General features: G+C 40.3%; 1 protein-coding gene across 2 annotated transcripts in view; it reads right to left on the bottom strand.

Moving 5' to 3' along the window:
• SPIDR (scaffold protein involved in DNA repair) overlaps positions 1 to 17,765 on the bottom strand; it is a 348,123-nt gene extending 330,358 nt beyond the window's left edge. For both annotated transcript variants that reach the window (XM_082858553.1, XM_082858552.1), the window contains exon 1: positions 17,678 to 17,765. In XM_082858553.1, coding sequence (XP_082714679.1) covers positions 17,678 to 17,710 — 33 coding nt within the window. In that variant the 5' untranslated portion in view covers positions 17,711 to 17,765. The remainder of the gene's footprint in view (positions 1 to 17,677) is intronic.
• Between the last annotated feature and the right edge of the window lie 821 nt (positions 17,766 to 18,586).

Genomic DNA, 18,586 nt, shown 5'->3' with positions numbered 1-18,586 from the left:
TCTGGGAAGATCACACATGCCGCGGAGCAACTAGGCCCGTGAGCCATAACTACTGAGCCTGCGCGTCCGGAGCCTGTGCTCCGCAGCGGAAGAGGCCACAACAGTGAGAGGCCCGCGTACCTCAAAAAAAACAAAAAAACAAAAACAAAAACAAATGTGGGGTTTAAAAAAAAAGGCACCTGGAGCAGATCTCTGCTCAAAAAGATAAAAAGTTGTGGGAAGAAGGAATTATGAAGTTGGCTGAAAAATGGCAGAAAGTAGTGGAACAAAATGGTGAACACGTTGTTCAGTAAAGTACTTGGTGAAATAAAAAAGGTGTCTTTTATTTTTACTTAAAAATTGAAGGAACTTCTGGCCAACCCGATAATTAATGTGTTTTTTAAAATAAGAAAATAAACGCCAGAGAAAAACAGCTAAAAATTAGTTATTTCCAAACTTGTGATCTAAACAAGATGATACAGATCTGTTTCTCCCAGCTTCTCCCCACTAAAAACAACTATAATCCCTGAAAATAACATAGAGACTGGTAAGAATTCTAGAAATAGCAATCTGGTTTGGGAGCCCAAGACTGAAGGAATAACAGAGTAACAAGGTGACTTATGTCCGAGCACCCAATAGAAGGTAACCCAGACCCCATGTTTCCCCATCCCCAACCTAGCTCATTCCTCCTCTTGATCAAACAGGAATCTCTCTGACAGTATCAACTAAGCCCAGCACCACCAGAGGAAGAGAGCAATTGGGAACACTGCCAATAATAAATGATCAAGGGAATCCCAATGGACCCAGGTCTCCTTCCATTAGAGATTCCAGGACAAGGAAGAGAGTGGAGAGAGGTGGAGAGATTAGATGTCAGTAGGATAGATCTCTTGACAACTCACACATTACCCAAGAATCACTCTCTGTCTCTCAGAGGCATGGGGGATCCCAACACAGCAGTAACCTGACAAGGGAAGCTTCTTGGTCACTGTGTGCCTGAGATTCTCTGCTCCTTCACCAAGAGACCCTAGCAGGTCAGCCTGGGGAACCCCCTTCTGTTCCCTAAGGTTACTGGCACTAGATATGCCGAGCAGACCAAAACAACATCACAAAGGCTCTAAAAATTAAACTATCATTAGAACCACAATCCACAAAAGTAGGTCAGGACCTGTGTGCTTGATCTTAGCAGCATACTGCAACAATAAAAAACTTAAGTAGAACCCAGCATCTCCTAAGATAGACTAAATGTCCAGAATACAATTGAATATTGTTCTTTATACTAAGAACCAATACTATCAAAAAACAAATAAAAAGAAACAATCAACTGATGCCAACAAGCAAATCAATCTGGTGCTGGAACTATCTAACAAGAATTTTTTAATAGCTGTCATAAAAATGCTTCAATAATCAACTGCAAGTTCTCCTGAAACAATGAAAAACTAGAAAAAAAAGAAAAAATTATAAAAAAGGACCAAATGGAAATTATAGAACTGAAAAATACAATTACCAAAATAAAAAACCTACTGGGTAGACTCAACAGTAAAATCATAACTACAGAAGATAGAATCAATAATTTGTAGGCCAATCAATACAATTCAACTAATCTGAACAACAGATTCAGACAAAATATAGTGAAGAAAAATGAATAGAGCCTCAGGGACCTGTGAGACAATAACAAAGGATTCTTCATTCATATCACTGTTCCAAGAGGTAAAGAAAAAGAAATTAAACTGACAAAGTATTTTAAAACATATCAGCTCAAAATTTCCTACATTGGGTAAAAGATATAATATTTCTACAGTAAGCTGAAAGAACCCCAAACAGGATAAACCCAAAGAAACCAACAGCAAGACATCAAAATTAAACTTCTAAAGATAAAGAAAAGTTTGGAAAAGAACCATGATAACATACTGCCTATACAGGGACATCAATTCTAGTGACAGAATTCTCATCTGAAATCTTAAGAGCCAGAATGAAGTGGGGCAATTATTTTTCAGTTCTTAAAGAAAATAACAGCAACCCAGAATCTGATATCCAGTAAACTGCTCAACAATCAAATAAAGATATGTTAGACCCGCCCCGCCCCAAGAAAAACCACTTAAGAATTTGGAAACCAGCAGTTACACACTTAAAGATTGGTGAAAGAAAGTACTCAAACAGTAGAAAATGATTTTTTTTAAACCTTGTGAGCAGTGTGGAAAAAGGAAAAACAAACTGCAGGAGTATGGATAAATACAAAAGACAATCCTTCTCAAGAGCTGTATAAATCATAGTCAATGAATATGAAATATGAAACAAAAGCCACAATACTAGGTTACATTAAAGGTGCCTAAATGGAAAGTGAAGCTTCCACATTTTACTAGAAGTGATAAAATGCTGCATATGTAAACTGTGATACACTACACATATATTACTGTATATCTAGAAAAACCATTGAGAAAATGATACAACCAAAAAAGCTAAGAAAAACTATATATAAATCAAAATGGAAACCTAAAATTTTTTAAGTAACTCCAAAAACTCAAGAAAAGAAAAAGGAAAGAACAGGAAGGAAACAACAAAATGGCAAACTTGAACACTAACATATCAATAATTTTCTCTTACATGTAAATGACTTAAATACATCCATCAAAAGACAGAGCCTGGCAGCATAGATTAAAAAACATGAACCAACCACATGCTATTTGGAAGAAACTAATTTCAAGTTCAACACTATAGGGAGGTTGAAAGTAAATGAATAGAAAGATATGCCAAGTAAACACTGACAACAAAAGTGGCTATATTAGTATCTAGTAAAGTAGACCTCAGGTCAAAAAGAAATTTCTAGAAACAAAGAAATTATGTAACAATAAAAGAATAAATTCAACAGAAAGATACAACACTACTAATTTTATAAACACCAAACAACAGAGCCTCAAAATGCATAAAACAAAACTGATAGAGCCGAAAGAATAAATACAAAAATCCACCACTACAGTTGGGGATTTCGACACCTGCCCACCATGCTCAGCAACTGATAGAACTTCTAGGTAGAAAACAATATAAGTCATACAAGATCTCACCAAAAAAACAAACAAACAAAAAAACCCTAACAATACCTAACTGACACAAAGAGAGCACACCACCCAACAAAAACAAAATACATATTATTTTTCCAAACACAAAGGAACACTCACCCAAATGTAGCATATTCAGAGAATAAATTTAAGAGAATGAAATCATACAGAATGTGTGGCTTAATCATAAATGAATTAAATTAGAAACCAATAATGAAAACAAAACAGATAAATGATAAAAACATGAATAAATAACAAGTTTCTGATTCATGAATAAAACAGTCTTCAACAGATTTTTTTAAACATACAAAATTAAATGAAAAACAGCAATCAAAATATATGGGATGCAGCTAAAACAGATCTGAGAGGGAAATTCATAACATTAAATACAGTTGACCCTTGAACAACAGAGGTTTGAACTGCATGGGTCCACTTACACATGGATTTTTTTCAATAAATACCTACTCCAGTACCACATGATCCACAAGTGGTGGAAGCCATGGATGTGGAACCACAGATACAGAGGGCTAACTGTGAAGTTATACATGGATTTCAACTGCACAGGGTATCAGCCTCCTAAACTCCTCACTGTTCAAGGGTCAACTTATTTTCATTGGAAATGAAAAAAACTCAAATCAATAACCTAAATTCCAACCTCAAGAAACTAGAAGAACAAAAAATAATTAAAGCAAGCAAAAGGAAGAGAATAGTAGGAATCAATTCAATTCAAAACTGGAAAACAACTATTTTTTAAAGCAATAAAACCAAGAGCTAGTCCTTCAAGAGATTATTACAATTAATACACATCTATGAGGACTGACAAAAAACAGAAACAGAGAAGACACAAATGACAAATATGAGTTTGAAATAGGGGATATCACTACAAATCCTACAGCCATTGAAAAAATATATCCCTACAAATCCTACAGCCATTAAAAAGATAAAGGAACACTACAAACTTTGCACTCATAAACTCAATAATTTATAAGTCAACCAATTCCTCAAAAACCACAACTTCCAAAACTCAACCAAGAATAGATAATGTAAACAGACCTTATAATCATCAAATAAATTGAATTTGAAGTTTAAAAGTCCCAGAAAACAAACCACTAGGCCCAAGTGATTTCATTACACAATTCTAACAAACCTTCAACAAAGAATTAACATCGACTTTTTATAATAACTTCCAGAAAATAAAACAAGAAAGAACACTTCCAAACTCATTTTAGGAAACTAACATTACCCTGATAAGAGTAAGGCAAAGACAATATAAAAAAGAAAACTACAGACCAAATGTCTCTTATGAATTTAAATGCAAAAAAAAACTCAACAGAATATCAGCAAAAGGAATCTAATAACATTTACAAAGAAATGTACACCAAGGTCAAGTGGGGTTTATTTCAGGTATGCACGGCTGATTCAACAGTCAAAAATCAACCAATGTATGAGAATCCGCCTGCCAATGCAGGGGACACAGGTTCGATCCCTGCTCCAGGAAGATCCCACACACCGCAGCGCAACTAAGCCCATGCACCACAACTAGTGAGCCTGCAACTAAGCCCATACCACAACTACTGAGCCTGTGCTCTAGAGCCCACAAGCCACAACTGCTGAGCCCACGTGCCACAACTACTGAAGCCTGTGCACCTACAGCCCATGCTCCAGAACAAGAAAAGACACCGCAATGAGAAGCCCAAGCACCTCAACGAAGAGTAGCTCCCGCTCGCCGCAACTAGAAAAAGCCCGCACGCAGCAACAAAGACCCAACACAGCCAAAAAGAATAAATTAACTAATTAAAAAATATATATGGATCAATTTTTTTTAAAATCACCCAATGTAATCTACCATATATCAACAAGCTGAAAAGAAAAACTGCAGCATCTGGCACACAAAAAATGCATATAATAAAATCCAATACCAATTCATTATAAAACTGTAATCTAACTACAAATAAAAGTAAACTTCCTCAACTTAAGACCAACTACCAAAAACCCTCAGCTCACATCATACTGAACCAGGAAAGAATGAATGCTTTCCCCCTAAGATCAGTAACAAGTAAGGATGTCCACTCTCATAACTCTTATCCAACATGGTACTGGAAGTTCTAGCTGCTACAATAAGGCAGGGAGATGGGACAGGGGTGGGGGGGCGGCAGTGGACAACAGTGGATTTGAGAATATACAGCTTGAAAAAGATAAAACAAAACTACAAAGACATGATAGTCTACACAGAAAATCCCAAGAAATCTAACCAAAAAAAATAGCTAGTACTAATAAGTACTAGCCAGCCTTGCTGAGTTCAGCAAGGCTACAGAATATAACATGAATGCACGAAAACCAATCCATTTCTAAATACTAACAATAAACATGTAGAAACTAGAATTAAAAGCACAATACAATTTACAATCACACCAAAATAAATGAAATACTTAAGTATAAAGTTACCAAAACATGTATGGCACCTGCATGCTACAAATTTCAAAATGCTGATGGAAGAACCCAAAGATTAACAAATGGAGAGACATGGACTAGGAGACTCACAGATGTCTATCTGCCCCAGATTGACAGATAGCTTTAATTCATTTCCTATCAAAATTCCAGAAAGTATTTTGTAGACATAGCCAAACTATTTTAAAACTTACAGGTAAAGCCACAGGCCCTAGAAGAGCTAAAACTGTTTTGAAGAAGAATAAAGTGGAAAGTCACTCTATCCAATGTTAAGGCTTAGTAGGCAAAGAGATAGACACATAGATGACTGGACCACTTCAGAAACCCAGAAATAAACCCACACATATTTGCGCAATTGGTTTATGACAAACATGCAAAAGCAATTCAATGGCGGAAGGAACAGACTTTCAATAAATGGTAGTGGACAACTGAAAGTCCATAGACCAAAAAAAGATAAAAAAAAAAAAACTTCAACCTAAACCTCACACCTTATATGAAAATTAACTCAAAATATGTCATAAACTTAAATGTAAAACATTAAACTATAAAGCTGTTAGAAAAAAACAGAAAATTTTTGAGTTCCAGAGCTAGGCAAAGAGTTGTTACAGATTTGATAGCAAATGCACGAACTATCAAATGAACATGGTAAAAATTTTAAAATGTTGCTGCCAGAAGATATTTGGAAACAACATGTCCAACAAGGGACTAGTACCTAGAATATTTTTTAAGCTCTCAAAATTCAGCAATAACCCCAAAAAATCCAATTTAAAAATGGGTAAAAGAAATGAACAGGTATTTTGCCAAAGAAGATAGACAGATAGCAAATAATCACATAAAAACATGTTCAACATCATTAGCCATCATGGAAATACAAATTAAAACCACAATGAGTTATCAGCACACACCTATCATAATGGCTAAAATAAAAAACCTGATGAGCAAACTTCCAGAATAAGAGAATAAGAACCTCTAATAACTTGCTCCTTCATAAAAGAAATAATAACAGCGGGAAAAAATAGTCAGAGTTTAATTTTTCAAAACTTTGGAAATTAACCATAGGCTCATAATCTGAACAGCATTCACTCAAGAAAAGGAGCTTAATATCGACAAGAACAGTGAACTTTTTGGTGTTTTAATTTGCCCTCATCTCATGCCCCCTCTCTAGCTCCATAGTAGCCTTGAAAAACAGCAGCCTCATAACCAGGATAAGCTGTGTAAACTGGCAGCCCAGCAGTCAGAGGAGAGAGCAAACTGGGTTTGTAGGTCCTCAAAAGGCCCTATTCACAGAGTATTATCACTATCTGAACTGCCTGGCAGCTCCTGAGAAAAAAAACTTATTCACAGAACTTAGTTCGACCTGACTCACAGCTCACTCAATGGGAAAGCCCTATCACCAGGGCATTTGTCTAAAACAATTGACAGCAATTCATATTATAGCTGCCTGCGGCAGCAATAGTCGTTTCAGGGACCAAAGAGTCAAAAGTGCTAACGAAGGAATATCTTTAGAATAAGATGTCCACAGGCAGCACTGAAAAGATCTGACATGTTCCAGGGGATCTGGAATGCTACCTGATCTGCAGGGCTGTGTGTATGCCCAGGAAAAACCTGAGAAGGCCCCAATATCTCAGCTCTGGATAATGTCAAGGCCCTGCACAAGGAGAAAGTTAAGTCAGTTATAAACTGCCAGACTATAGCAGGCACGCCTCAACACACACAGAGCTCTTCAGTAAAGAATGAAAGACTTATTGGCTCAAAGCATCTAAAGAAATATCTGTCCAATAATTCACAGACAAGTAAACAAACACTGTAGTGTGTTCAGCAGCTACAAACAGGAAATATTTTTTTCCTCAAATTTTTGGCATTTACTGTAAGCCTCAAAGAGCCACCAAAACTCCATTTTATGCAGTTTATGGGTCCGGGTTCACAGGGCAGGGCATGGGCTGGGACAGCAAGGCTCCTTTACTTCCAGCTCTTTGATGGCAATCCACCCCTTGCCCCTTAATGGACCCATCTCCTAGAGGTAGCAGGAAAAGTTGGAGATGCCCCTTTTCCTACAGAAAACAGGAACTTTACAAACTTTAAGAAACTTTAGGAAAGTCATTAAACAAACAAATAGCAAAACAAACAAATTAAAAAACCTCTGGGGAGGGGATGGGAACTTAATGTCCAGAGTTGTTGCATTATATTTTAAATGTCTGGTTTCAACCAAAAATCGTAAGACACAAAGAAACAGAAAGGTATAACAAGAAAAATGCAGTCAAGAAAAACTGTACCTGAGGGAGGCCAGAAGCTGGATTCACCAAAGACTTTAAATCAGCTTCTGTAAATATGCTCAAAGAAAAAAAAGGAAATTGTCTAAAAAAGTTAAAATAAAATAGCCCAGCAAATAGAGAATATAAAGACATAATTATTTTTTAGAAAGAAAGCAAGAAACCACTACACTCAAATAGAAATTCAAGAACTGAATAGTACAATAACTGAAATGAAAAGTTCTCTAGAGAGGCTCTATAGCAGATTTGAGCTAGCAGAAGAAAAAGTCAGCAAACTTTACAACAGGACAATTGAGAGTATCCAAGATGAAGAGCAGAAAAAAAAAGAATGAACAGAACCTCAGAGACCTGTGGGACACCATCAGGTATACAAATATATGCATGAGTCCCAGAAAAAAAGGAAGATGTAGAAAGAGTATCTGAAAAAATACAGACCAAAAACTTCCCAAATTTGATGAAATGTTGATTATACACCCAAGAAACTCAAAAAACTCTGAGGATAAACTCAGAGACCAACCCTGAACACATCATGTCTACTAAAAGACAAAGAGAAATCATAAAAGCAGCAAGAGAAAAAAGACTCATCATGTAAAAGGATCCCTAATAAAATAGCTGACTACCCACAAGAAATCATGAAGACCCCCTCAAACAAACAAGAGCAGAATACACATTCTCCTTACATACATATGAAACCTTCTTGTAGATAGAACAAGCCTCAATACATTGTAAAGGAGTGAGAGCATATTACTATTCTTAGACAACAATACAATGAAACTAACAACAAAAATACAACTGCAAAAATCACAAAAATATGGAAATTAAACAACACACTCCTAAATATCCAGTGGATCAAAGACAGAATAACAAGAAAAATTAGAAGATATTATGAGAAAAATGAAAAAAATAAGATATATTAAACTTGCAGATGCAGAAAAAAGCAATGCTTACAAAAAAACTTATAGCTGTAAATATCTATTTTTAAAAAGGCCTCAAATTAATAGCTTAACCGCTAATCTTAGAAAACTAGAAAGATAAGAGCAACTAACCCAAAGCAAGCAGAAGGAAGGAAATGAGGACAGAAATAAAATAGAAAACAAAATAACGAAGAATATAAATATAACCAAAAGTTGGTTCCTTGAAAAGACCAAAACGAACAAACCTTTAGCTAAACTCACAAAAAGAAAAAAAAAGAGGGAAAGAGAGAAGATTCAAATTGCAAAAACAAGAAATGAAAGAGAAAAAGTACTAAAGGATTATAGGAAACCCTATAAGGGAATAATATGAAAAACTACGCCAACAAATTAGGTAACTACCATACAATACACACACTCCAAGAAAGACACAAACTAGCAAAACTGACTCAAGTAGAAATTAAAAAACTGAAGAGGGCTTCCCTGGTGGCGCAGTGGTTAAGAATCCACCTGCCAATGCAGGGGACATGGGTTCGAGCCCTGGTCCGGGAAGATCCCACATGCCGCAGAGCAACTAAGCCTGTGCGCCACAACTACTGAGCCTGTGTTCTAGAGCCCGTGAGACACAATTACTGAGCCTGCGTACCACAACTAGTGAAGCCCGCACACCTAGAGCCCGTGCTCTGCAATGAGAAGCCACCACAATGAGAAGCCACCACAATGAGAAGCCCACACATCACAACGAAGAGTAGCCCCTGCTCGCCGCAACTGGAGAAAGTCAGCACTCAGCAACGAAGACCCAACGCAGCCAAAATAAATTAATTAATTTTTAAAAAAACTTAATAGACATAACAAATGGATTGAATCAGTAATTTGGAAACTTATCACAAAGAAAAAGCAAGACTCAGACGACTACACTAATAACTTATGCCAAACGTAAAAATGCATTAATATCCATGCTTCACAAACTCCTAACTCATACTATGAAACCAAACATCCTTATAACAAAACCAAAGACATCAAAAAAAAAAAAAACTAGACCATTATTACTTATGAATACAGTTGCAAAAATCCTCAACAAAATATTAGCATACTGAATCCAGCAATATATGCAAAGGGTTATTACACCACGGCCACGGATTTTCCCTCCAGCAATGCAAGATTGATGTAACAGCCAAAACTCAATAAATATACCATATTAATAAAGGACAAAGGAAAAAATTGGATCAACAGAAAAAAAACTTACAAAAGCCAACACCCTTCCATAGTAATTCTCAACATACCTGCAATGGAACAGTAGTTCCTCAATCCGATAAAGAATATCTAAATAGAACTCACAGCTAACATCATACATAATAAATTACTGAATGTTTTCTCCCTAAGATAAGGATCAAGAAAAGGATGTGAGCTCTCACCACTTATATTCAAGATTGTACTAGAGGTTCTAGCCATGGCAATTAGGCAAGGAGAAGAAATAAGACATCCAAACTGGAAAGGAAGAGGTAAAACTATCTCTGAATACTTAGAGATGATATGGTCTTATATATAAACAATCCTAAGAAACACACACACAATTAGAACAAATGACTTCAGCAAAGTTGCATGACATAATCTGAATATTAAAAAAATCAAGTGTAATTATATACACTAGCAATGACCAACACAAAAAACGAATTTTTTAAAAATTCCATTAATAGCAACAAAAAGAATAAAATGCTTAGAAATAAGTTTAATCAAGGAAGTGCAAGACTTCTACAGTGAAAACTACAAAACATAGTTAAAAGAAATGAAAGAGCTAAATAAAATGGAAAGACACCCCACGTTCGTGGCTTGTAAAGCTTAATACTGTTAAGACAGCAATACTCTCCAATTTCTCTACAGAGTTACCCAATAAAAATCCCAGATGGCTGTTTGCAGAAATTGACTGATGTTACTATTCACATGAAAATGCTAGGAACCCAGAATAATTTAAACAATCTTGAAACAGAACTCAAGCTAGAGATTTCCTAACTTCAAAACTTACTACCAAGCTACAGTAATTAAGAAAGTATGGTAGCGGCATAAGGGTAATACCTAAATGAATGGAACAGAATTCATACTTAAGAAATAAATCCTTACATTTCTGGTCAATTGATTTTAAAAAGCAAATGCAAAAACAATTCAATGGAGAAAGAATAATCTTTTCAACAAATGGTACTGGCACAACTGAATATCCACATGCAAAAGAATGAAGGTAGGGCTTCCCTGGTGGCGCAGTGGTTGAGAGTCCGCCTGCCGATGCAGGGGACACGGGTTCGTGCCCCGGTCCGGGAAGATCCCACATGCCGCGGAGCGGCTAGGCCCGTGAGCCATGGCCGCTGAGCCTGAGCGTCCGGAGCCTGTGCTCCGCAACGGGAGAGGCCACAACAGTGAGAGGCCCGTGTACCGCAAAAAAAAAAAAAAAAAAAAAAAAAAAAGAATGAAGGTAGACCCTTTCCTTACACCACATACAAAAATTAACTCCAAATGAACCACAGACCTAAATGTAAGAGCTAAAACTAGAAACTCTTAGAAAAAAACATACAAATAAACCTTTATGACTTATGACCTAAGTGATTTCTTAGATATGCACCAAAAGCATAAGCAACGAAAGTAAAAAGACTGGACTTCATCAAAACTTTTAAACATTTGTGCTTCAAATGACCTCATTAAGAAAATGAAAAGCAAGCCCACAGAGTGGGAGAAAATATTTGCAAACCACATATCTGATAAGGAAACTGTATAGAGAATTTATAAAGAACCCTTACAATTCAACAATAAAAAGACAAATCCAACTAAAACACAGGCAAGGGCTTCCTTGGTGGCGCAGTGGTTAAGAATCCGCCTGCCAATGCAGGGGACACAGGTTCGAGCCCTGGTCCGGGAAGATCCCACATGCCGCGGAGCAACTAAGCCCGTGCGCCACAACTACTGAGCCTGCGCTCTAGAACCCGTGCACCTACAGCCTGTGCTCCCCAGCAAGAGAAGCCGCCACAATGAGAAGCCCGCACACCGCAACGAAGAGTAGCCCCTGCTTGCCACAACTTGAGAAAGCCCACATGCAGCAACGAAGATCCAACACGGCCAAATTTAAAAAAAAAACATGGGCAAGTAATTTGAATACACATTTCTTCAAAGAAGATACACAAATGACCAATAAGCACGTGAAAAGATACTCAACATAATTAGTCATTAGGGAAACGCAAATCAAAACCAAAACAATAAAATACCACTTTCTACCCATTAAGATGGCTAAAGTCAAAAGAACGCAATAACAAGTATTGACAAGCATGCGGAGAAATTAGAATCCTCATTCCTTGCTGGTGAGACTAAAAAATGTAACCACTTGGAAAACAGTTTGGCAGTTCCTCAAAATTTGAACATACAATTACCATATGACTCATCAATTCCACTGGTAGGTTTACATCCAAGGTAAATGAAAACTTTCATCTTCACAAAAATTGGTACACAAACGATCACAGCAGCATCATTCATAACAACCAAAAAGTGTAAATAATCCAAATATCCATCAACTGATGAATGGAATTTTTTTAATGTCGTATACCATACAATGAAAAATTATTCAACCATAAAGGGGAACGAAGTACTGATACATGCTACAACAATGGATGAACCTTGAAAATGTTAGGCTAAGTGAAATAAGCCAGTCTCAAAAGACCATGTTATTCCATTTATATGCAATGTCCAGAATAGGCAAATCTATACAGATGGAAAGTAGCTTAGTGGTTGCCAGGGGGATGGGGAAGGAGAGAATGTGGAATGACTGCTAACAGCCATGGAGTTCCTTTTCAGTGTGATGAGAATATTCTCTAATAAGAAATATTTGTACAACTTTGTGAATATACTAAAAACCACTGAATTCTATACTTTAAAAGCATGAATTTATTATCTATGAAATTGAATCACTCATACATTGCCAGTGTAATATTGTACAGCCACTCTAGAAAAGTTTGTTAGTTTCTTATAAAACTAAACATCAAATTACGATATGACCCAGCAATTACACTCTTGGGCATTTATCTTAGAGAAATAAAAACATATGTTCTCCAAAACACCTGTACACAAGTGTTCACAGCAGCTTTATTCTAATAGCCAGAAACTGGAAACAGCCCAGATGTACTTCAACAGGTAAAATGCTAAGTGAAACCGTGGTACATCCATTCTGTGGTAGTCCATTCCATGGACTACAACTCAGCAATAAAAGTGAAGAAGCTACTGATATACACAACCTAGACAAGCTGAGTGGGAAGAAAAATAAGGAAAACAATGTCAAAAGGTTATAAACTGTATGATCCTATCCCAATAACATTTTTGTTTGGTTTGGTTTGGTTTGGTTTGGTTTGCGATACGTGGGCCTCTCCCTGTCGTGTCATCTCCCATTGCGGAGCACAGGCTCCGGACGCGCAGGCTCAGCGGCCATGGCTCACGGGCCTAGTTGCTCCGCGGCATGTGGGATCTTCCCGGACTGGGGCACGAACCCGTGTTCCCTGCATCGGCAGGCGGACTCTCAACCACTGCGCCACCAGGGAAGCCCCCAATAACATTTTTGAAATGACAAAAACTTTTAAATAATGAATAGATGAATGATTGCCAGGGGTTAGGGGTGGGAGTTAATGGGAGTCGGTGTGATTATAAAAAGGATCCTATGCTGATGAAACTGTTCAGTATCTTGACTGTGGTAGTAGATACATGAACCTACACGTGATACAACTGTACAGAACTAAACACACACACACACAGATGCACACCTGGGGAGATTTGAATAAGACAGTTGTATTGTATTAATGTCAATACATTGGTGGTGATATCGTACTACAGTTTTGCAGAATGTTACCATTGTGGCCAACTAGATAAATAATACGTGAGATGTCTGTAATTCCTTACAACTGTTATTTGATTCTACGATTACCTCAATTTTAAACAGGGATTGCCTTCAGGAACATGATTAAGTGCAGTAAGGAGCAGGGCAACAATTGCCGGTTTTCATGAGAAATTTTTTCATACTACTTTTTTTATCTATGAGCACATATTATTTTGATTTAAAAGAAAATATTTTTCCCCTTACAGGAAATATATATGTGAAGTACCTGACATACGAAAAGTCTTCAATAAATGTTAGTTCTCCTTTCCTTCCATTTTAAGGATAAGACAACGTCTAGACTAGGATACCAGTACTAAGGAGTCCAACTCTGAGAAGCAGAGCCACTGGTAAATCATCCAATGGGATTACCAAGGGCTAAAACTGGAACCATAATGTACTCCTACCAAGGTAACTATGAGAGAATCTCTCTCCACCACTGAACAACTTTAAAACTAAGCCCTCTTCCTATTCCTTGTTCAACAAATTGAGTGAAGCAATTCTGGAGAAATCTAAAGGCAAAACAGTAGAGGATGAACAATAGCTCTGTCCTCATCTAGAAATTTCTTTCATTATCATGGTGTTTTATTATTAATTGCTTTCATTATCACTAACATTAATCGAGTGCCTATACGCTCAGTACATCATTTCATGCAGTTCTCATCATTTAACCCTCATACCAACCTTGCAAGATCGGTATTATCTTATCCCCATTTGATAGACAAAGCAGCTACAACTTAGAAATGCTGTGTATATTGTGCTGGTCAGAGAGCTAGTAAGCAACATGTCAGGATTTTCTCCCAAGTATGTCTAATTCCAGAAATAAAGATTCTAGCCACTGATTCTGCATTATCTCACTTTAACAAAAGTGTCTAGCGATAACTGTCACGTGCACCTTCAACTCAAAGGCACATAACAGCAGCTGAGCTTTCCGACCGGGTTGAGAACCTGGGAATATCACTGGAACTTCTAAGTCTCAAGCCCAGTCACGGTATCAGCCACTAGCCTCCTCCTAATCATGATGTCTCACCTGCCATTCCGCACGCTTACGGCCAAGTACGTCAGTGTTTCCTTTCAAGCATTAAGACTCCTACCCTTCTACCGATTCACTTTACCAATCACCAACCCACAAGGCTAGGATAAAAAGACCCACAAATGAGAGTGGCCCTCTTCATATTTTCTTATTACTTGTCCTTGGTCAATGCTGGTAAACACTCTTACCATTCCCTACCCCTCTACTCTCACACACACACTTACATACACAAGTTCCACACCCGTGCTTGCCTTTACCTCTCCTTGTCACCATCATAGCGCAAGCCGTCACATCTTCCCTAAGGTTAAAATAAGCCACTATAAAACTCAGCAGACCTCCCATCTACTGCGCTCTCCTTCTTCCCTATAGTCTCAGAGGAAAAATACTCCTATTACCTAATACTAGCCCCTTTCTGTAACAGAAGCCAGGTCCTCATTCTATCCTTGGCTCCTCCCCATCCTGCTTCAAAGAAGCAATGTTTCCCTTTCTTGAAAAATAAACAACTTCTTTGAAATGACACGTACACTGCATTTAATTAAAAATTACTATGTCCTTGTTATTATGAAAGAAGCACCAGAAATAAAATAAGGTTTTCTGATGAGGACCCAAAGGAGTAGAGAAGGAGGGTGTCATCAGAAAGATATGATGTTCCTTTATTTCTTTTATGACCTTACCAAGATAGTTTTCCTTTCAGTGAGAAAGAGAAGGGGGAGAGCTATAATTCAGTCTGAGGAGGCAGAAGGAACTGTGAGAGTGAGGGGAGGACCAGGAAATCTCAGAAGGTAAGCAACTGATAGGTAAAGGGAGTACCTGTGGTCGTTCCTGGCTATTTAGCAAAGGGAGAAGACAAAGCTTAAAGGGAATAAGAATCATAGCACTTGAAAGGACAGTGAGGGGGCAAAGGCAGGAGGGAAGAAAGAAATAAAATACACCCAGCCGTGGAGCAACTTGGAGCCTAATCTCTCCCTGGGCCTTAAGTTCCCTAACATCAGGTAAGAAGCAACTAACTCTCCCCAAGCTTCCCATTTTTCACAGGTTCAAGTTTTGCGTCACCACTGACTCTTCCCTCTTCATCTTTCAATTTCAGGTACTTAAGTCTCATCTTCCTTTTATTATCTATCAACTCAGTCCTTTCCCAATACTATTCCCAATTCTACGATGTTAGTTCAGGCACATGTCAACTTCCATTTTAAGAGTCCAGAAAGATCTACATGGCTTGCCCAGAATTATAAAATTAGTTAGCTGTAGAGCTGAGACTGGTACCCAAGTCTTCTGACCAGGGTATTTCTCCATGTTTCTTCATACCTACAATACTTGCAAACCTTCTATACTAGTTTTCCTTTCATTCATTCATCAGATATCTATTAAGTATCTAATATGTTCAAGGGATTATGACAGGTGCTATGATAAGGTCTTGAAAACTGATAGAATGACGAAGGGAAAAGTGAGTATCAAGTCAAAAACATGAAGATTTCTAAGTGAGGATGTAGTGTAAGTGCCTGACATTAAGCATCTGATTGCCAGGTGGCATCCACTTTAGAAGAAATCCACCTTGAATAAAAGCATCTACAGCTGTATGCCAGAGCTACTTGCAAAACAACCAGGTAAGGAACTAGGCTGCCCTCACCCATGAAGGTTCCTCTTTCAACAAGCCCTGGTAACCTAAATAACTGACCATTTGAGTGACCGTGCTTCTCCCTCCCTGCTATTGCTTTAAATTAGCCAATGAAGAATGAATCCCCGAAATTCTAGACACCTAACCCCCAGACCCTAATAAAGGCAGACCCCAGGTGTGCCGTCCCTCTCTCCCTGTGTCTCGCCCCCCAACCTCACCGTGAGGTCCTTGGGTGTACCATGCACCCTCCAGGACCTGTGAGGAATGAACCTTGCTCCTCCAAGTCTCCTGACGGTTTCTGCTGAAGTGCACCCTGCAATCGCAATTAGAGAGCATCAGTGTCAACAGGCTGAGAGCAGCACAACACAGGAGGAAGTGCTGGCACCCAGGGGACTAAGGGCGAGAAAATGACAACTTCATGGTGCACTGCGTTTAAACCGCGCTCAAGGGAAAGGTCAAATACACATCTGAAAATCGTCCATACAGAGGGACAGCTAACATCAATGTGTGAGACCCCCCAGAACAAACTTGGAAAGTGAGGAAAAAGGCGCAAAGTCAGAAGTCAGAACCTGGCAGGAAGGCAGCAAAGGAGAAATAAATGAGCAGTTGCAATACAGGAAAAGAATCAAGTGGCAAATGTGTCAAATGCTACAGTGACCAAGTTCACAAGTTACATGGGCTTCAACAATTTAACATACTTCCTTGATTCCTTGGTTTTTTCTTTCTTCACATTTTAGTATTTTTTAAATCAGGGTTAGGTATGCTTGTCATGGCTTCCTGGACTTCGTAAATGGGTAGTCACAAAACTGACAGCGTGTGTGACAACCAATGATATTCCAGGGGCAAGGAGACACAGCAGTGAGACGGCGGCTGAACCAGCGTGCGCGGACTATTTTTTCAGGAACTTTTTTGGTAAGAAAAGAGGAGTCAAGGAAGGACTCAGTGTCTGCTTTCATTCAGTTTTCAGTACGACGAGACAAGCATGTCGGTAAGCATGGAGCTCAGAAATCGCTTTCAAAAGGTAAAGGGCACACGCAGGACAAACGTAAGGCACTCAGAACGCAGCTGCGCCGCTCTCAGCGTGGTCACCAGGCGGACCCCGCGCCCGACTCGGCCGAGACGCTCCCGCTCCGGCGTCGGAAGTGGCAGGGGAGGCAGCGCGGCGCAGACGCGGCGGCTACGCAGGCCCTCCCGGACCCCAGGACGCCGCTGTCGCCCTGCGGCCCAGCAGAGACCCGCGAGCACCAGGTGGACTCGGGCCGCACGGCCGGGCTCACCCGCTCCGGCCGCCCCGCAGCCGCGACCCTCGCCCTCCAGGGAGGCGGCCCCTCCCGCCCCGCCTCCAACGCGGGCTGCGTCCACGCCACAGACGCCCCGGCCGCCCACCAGCCCGGGGCCAGCCACACGCGCCCCGCGGGCGAAGCCGACGTGGGGGGACCAAGGAGACGGCGCCCAGAGACCCACAGCCTACCTTCGAGCCACGAGACTGGTCTCCGCGGCGCATCTCCGCGCGCACCGCCTCCTCCAGAGCGTGCCACCCCCTCAGGCCGCCGGAAGGCCGCGCGTCCCCGGACCAACTCGGCGCGCCGCGACACACCACGTTCTGCGATTGGCGGACGCTCGGGCTGGGGGCGGGGATTCTCCGGACGCACCGCCCTCCCAGCGCGCCGCGCCTCACTGCACTCTGCGATTGGCGGACACTCGCGCGGGGGCGTGGTTTCCCTGCTACCCACGCTTCCTGGCACTGATCTACACTGCGGCCGCTGAGAACCGGGCGCCGGCACCAGTCGTAGGTCCGGGTTGTCCTTCGCTGCTCGGCCTGCCTGTAACTGGGCCGGGGTCCGGCAGAGCACGCGCTGGAGTGGCCGCAGCGCCGCCGTAGCCTCCTGGTCAGGGAGCTGCTGAAAAACCCACGCGGGGTTTTTCAAATAAAGCTCGTACGTGGTGTGCTTTGTCAGGCAAGGACCGGCCTTAAAAATAAACGGTAACCCGAAGTGGGCTATGAATTCAGCAAGCCGTGCTTAGGGAATGGTTGCAGCCATGGATAACCGGAGACAGGGGTGTTATTTCCCCATCTACTTGAGAGCTGGGGGTTAGTATCCAGAGCAGAAGTTTTCAAGTTCAGAGACGCCAGAATCGCTGCTTCTCCCTAATGACGGCCTGGTCCTCGAATGTTCTGGGCAGGAAGAGGGTCGAAGAGGACGCTGGCCTGTCCCCTCTGCCTCCTGGGGGCCCAGACACAGGGCTCGGGGACTGCTGAACCTTGAGGCCTGGATGCTTCCAGGTGTGGGATGAACCTGCGACTGCACAGTGGAGCTGCCCCTTCCGAGATTCAGGAAACGGGGGGACCCACCAAACGGAGCCCATCCCCAGGCTCTGC

Source organism: Leucopleurus acutus, assembly GCF_964270905.1.
Source record: "Leucopleurus acutus genome assembly, chromosome: 17".
NCBI lineage: Eukaryota > Metazoa > Chordata > Mammalia > Artiodactyla > Delphinidae > Leucopleurus > Leucopleurus acutus.
Note: the sequence above shows the minus strand (reverse complement) of the source record. Positions and strands in the feature narration are given on the sequence as shown.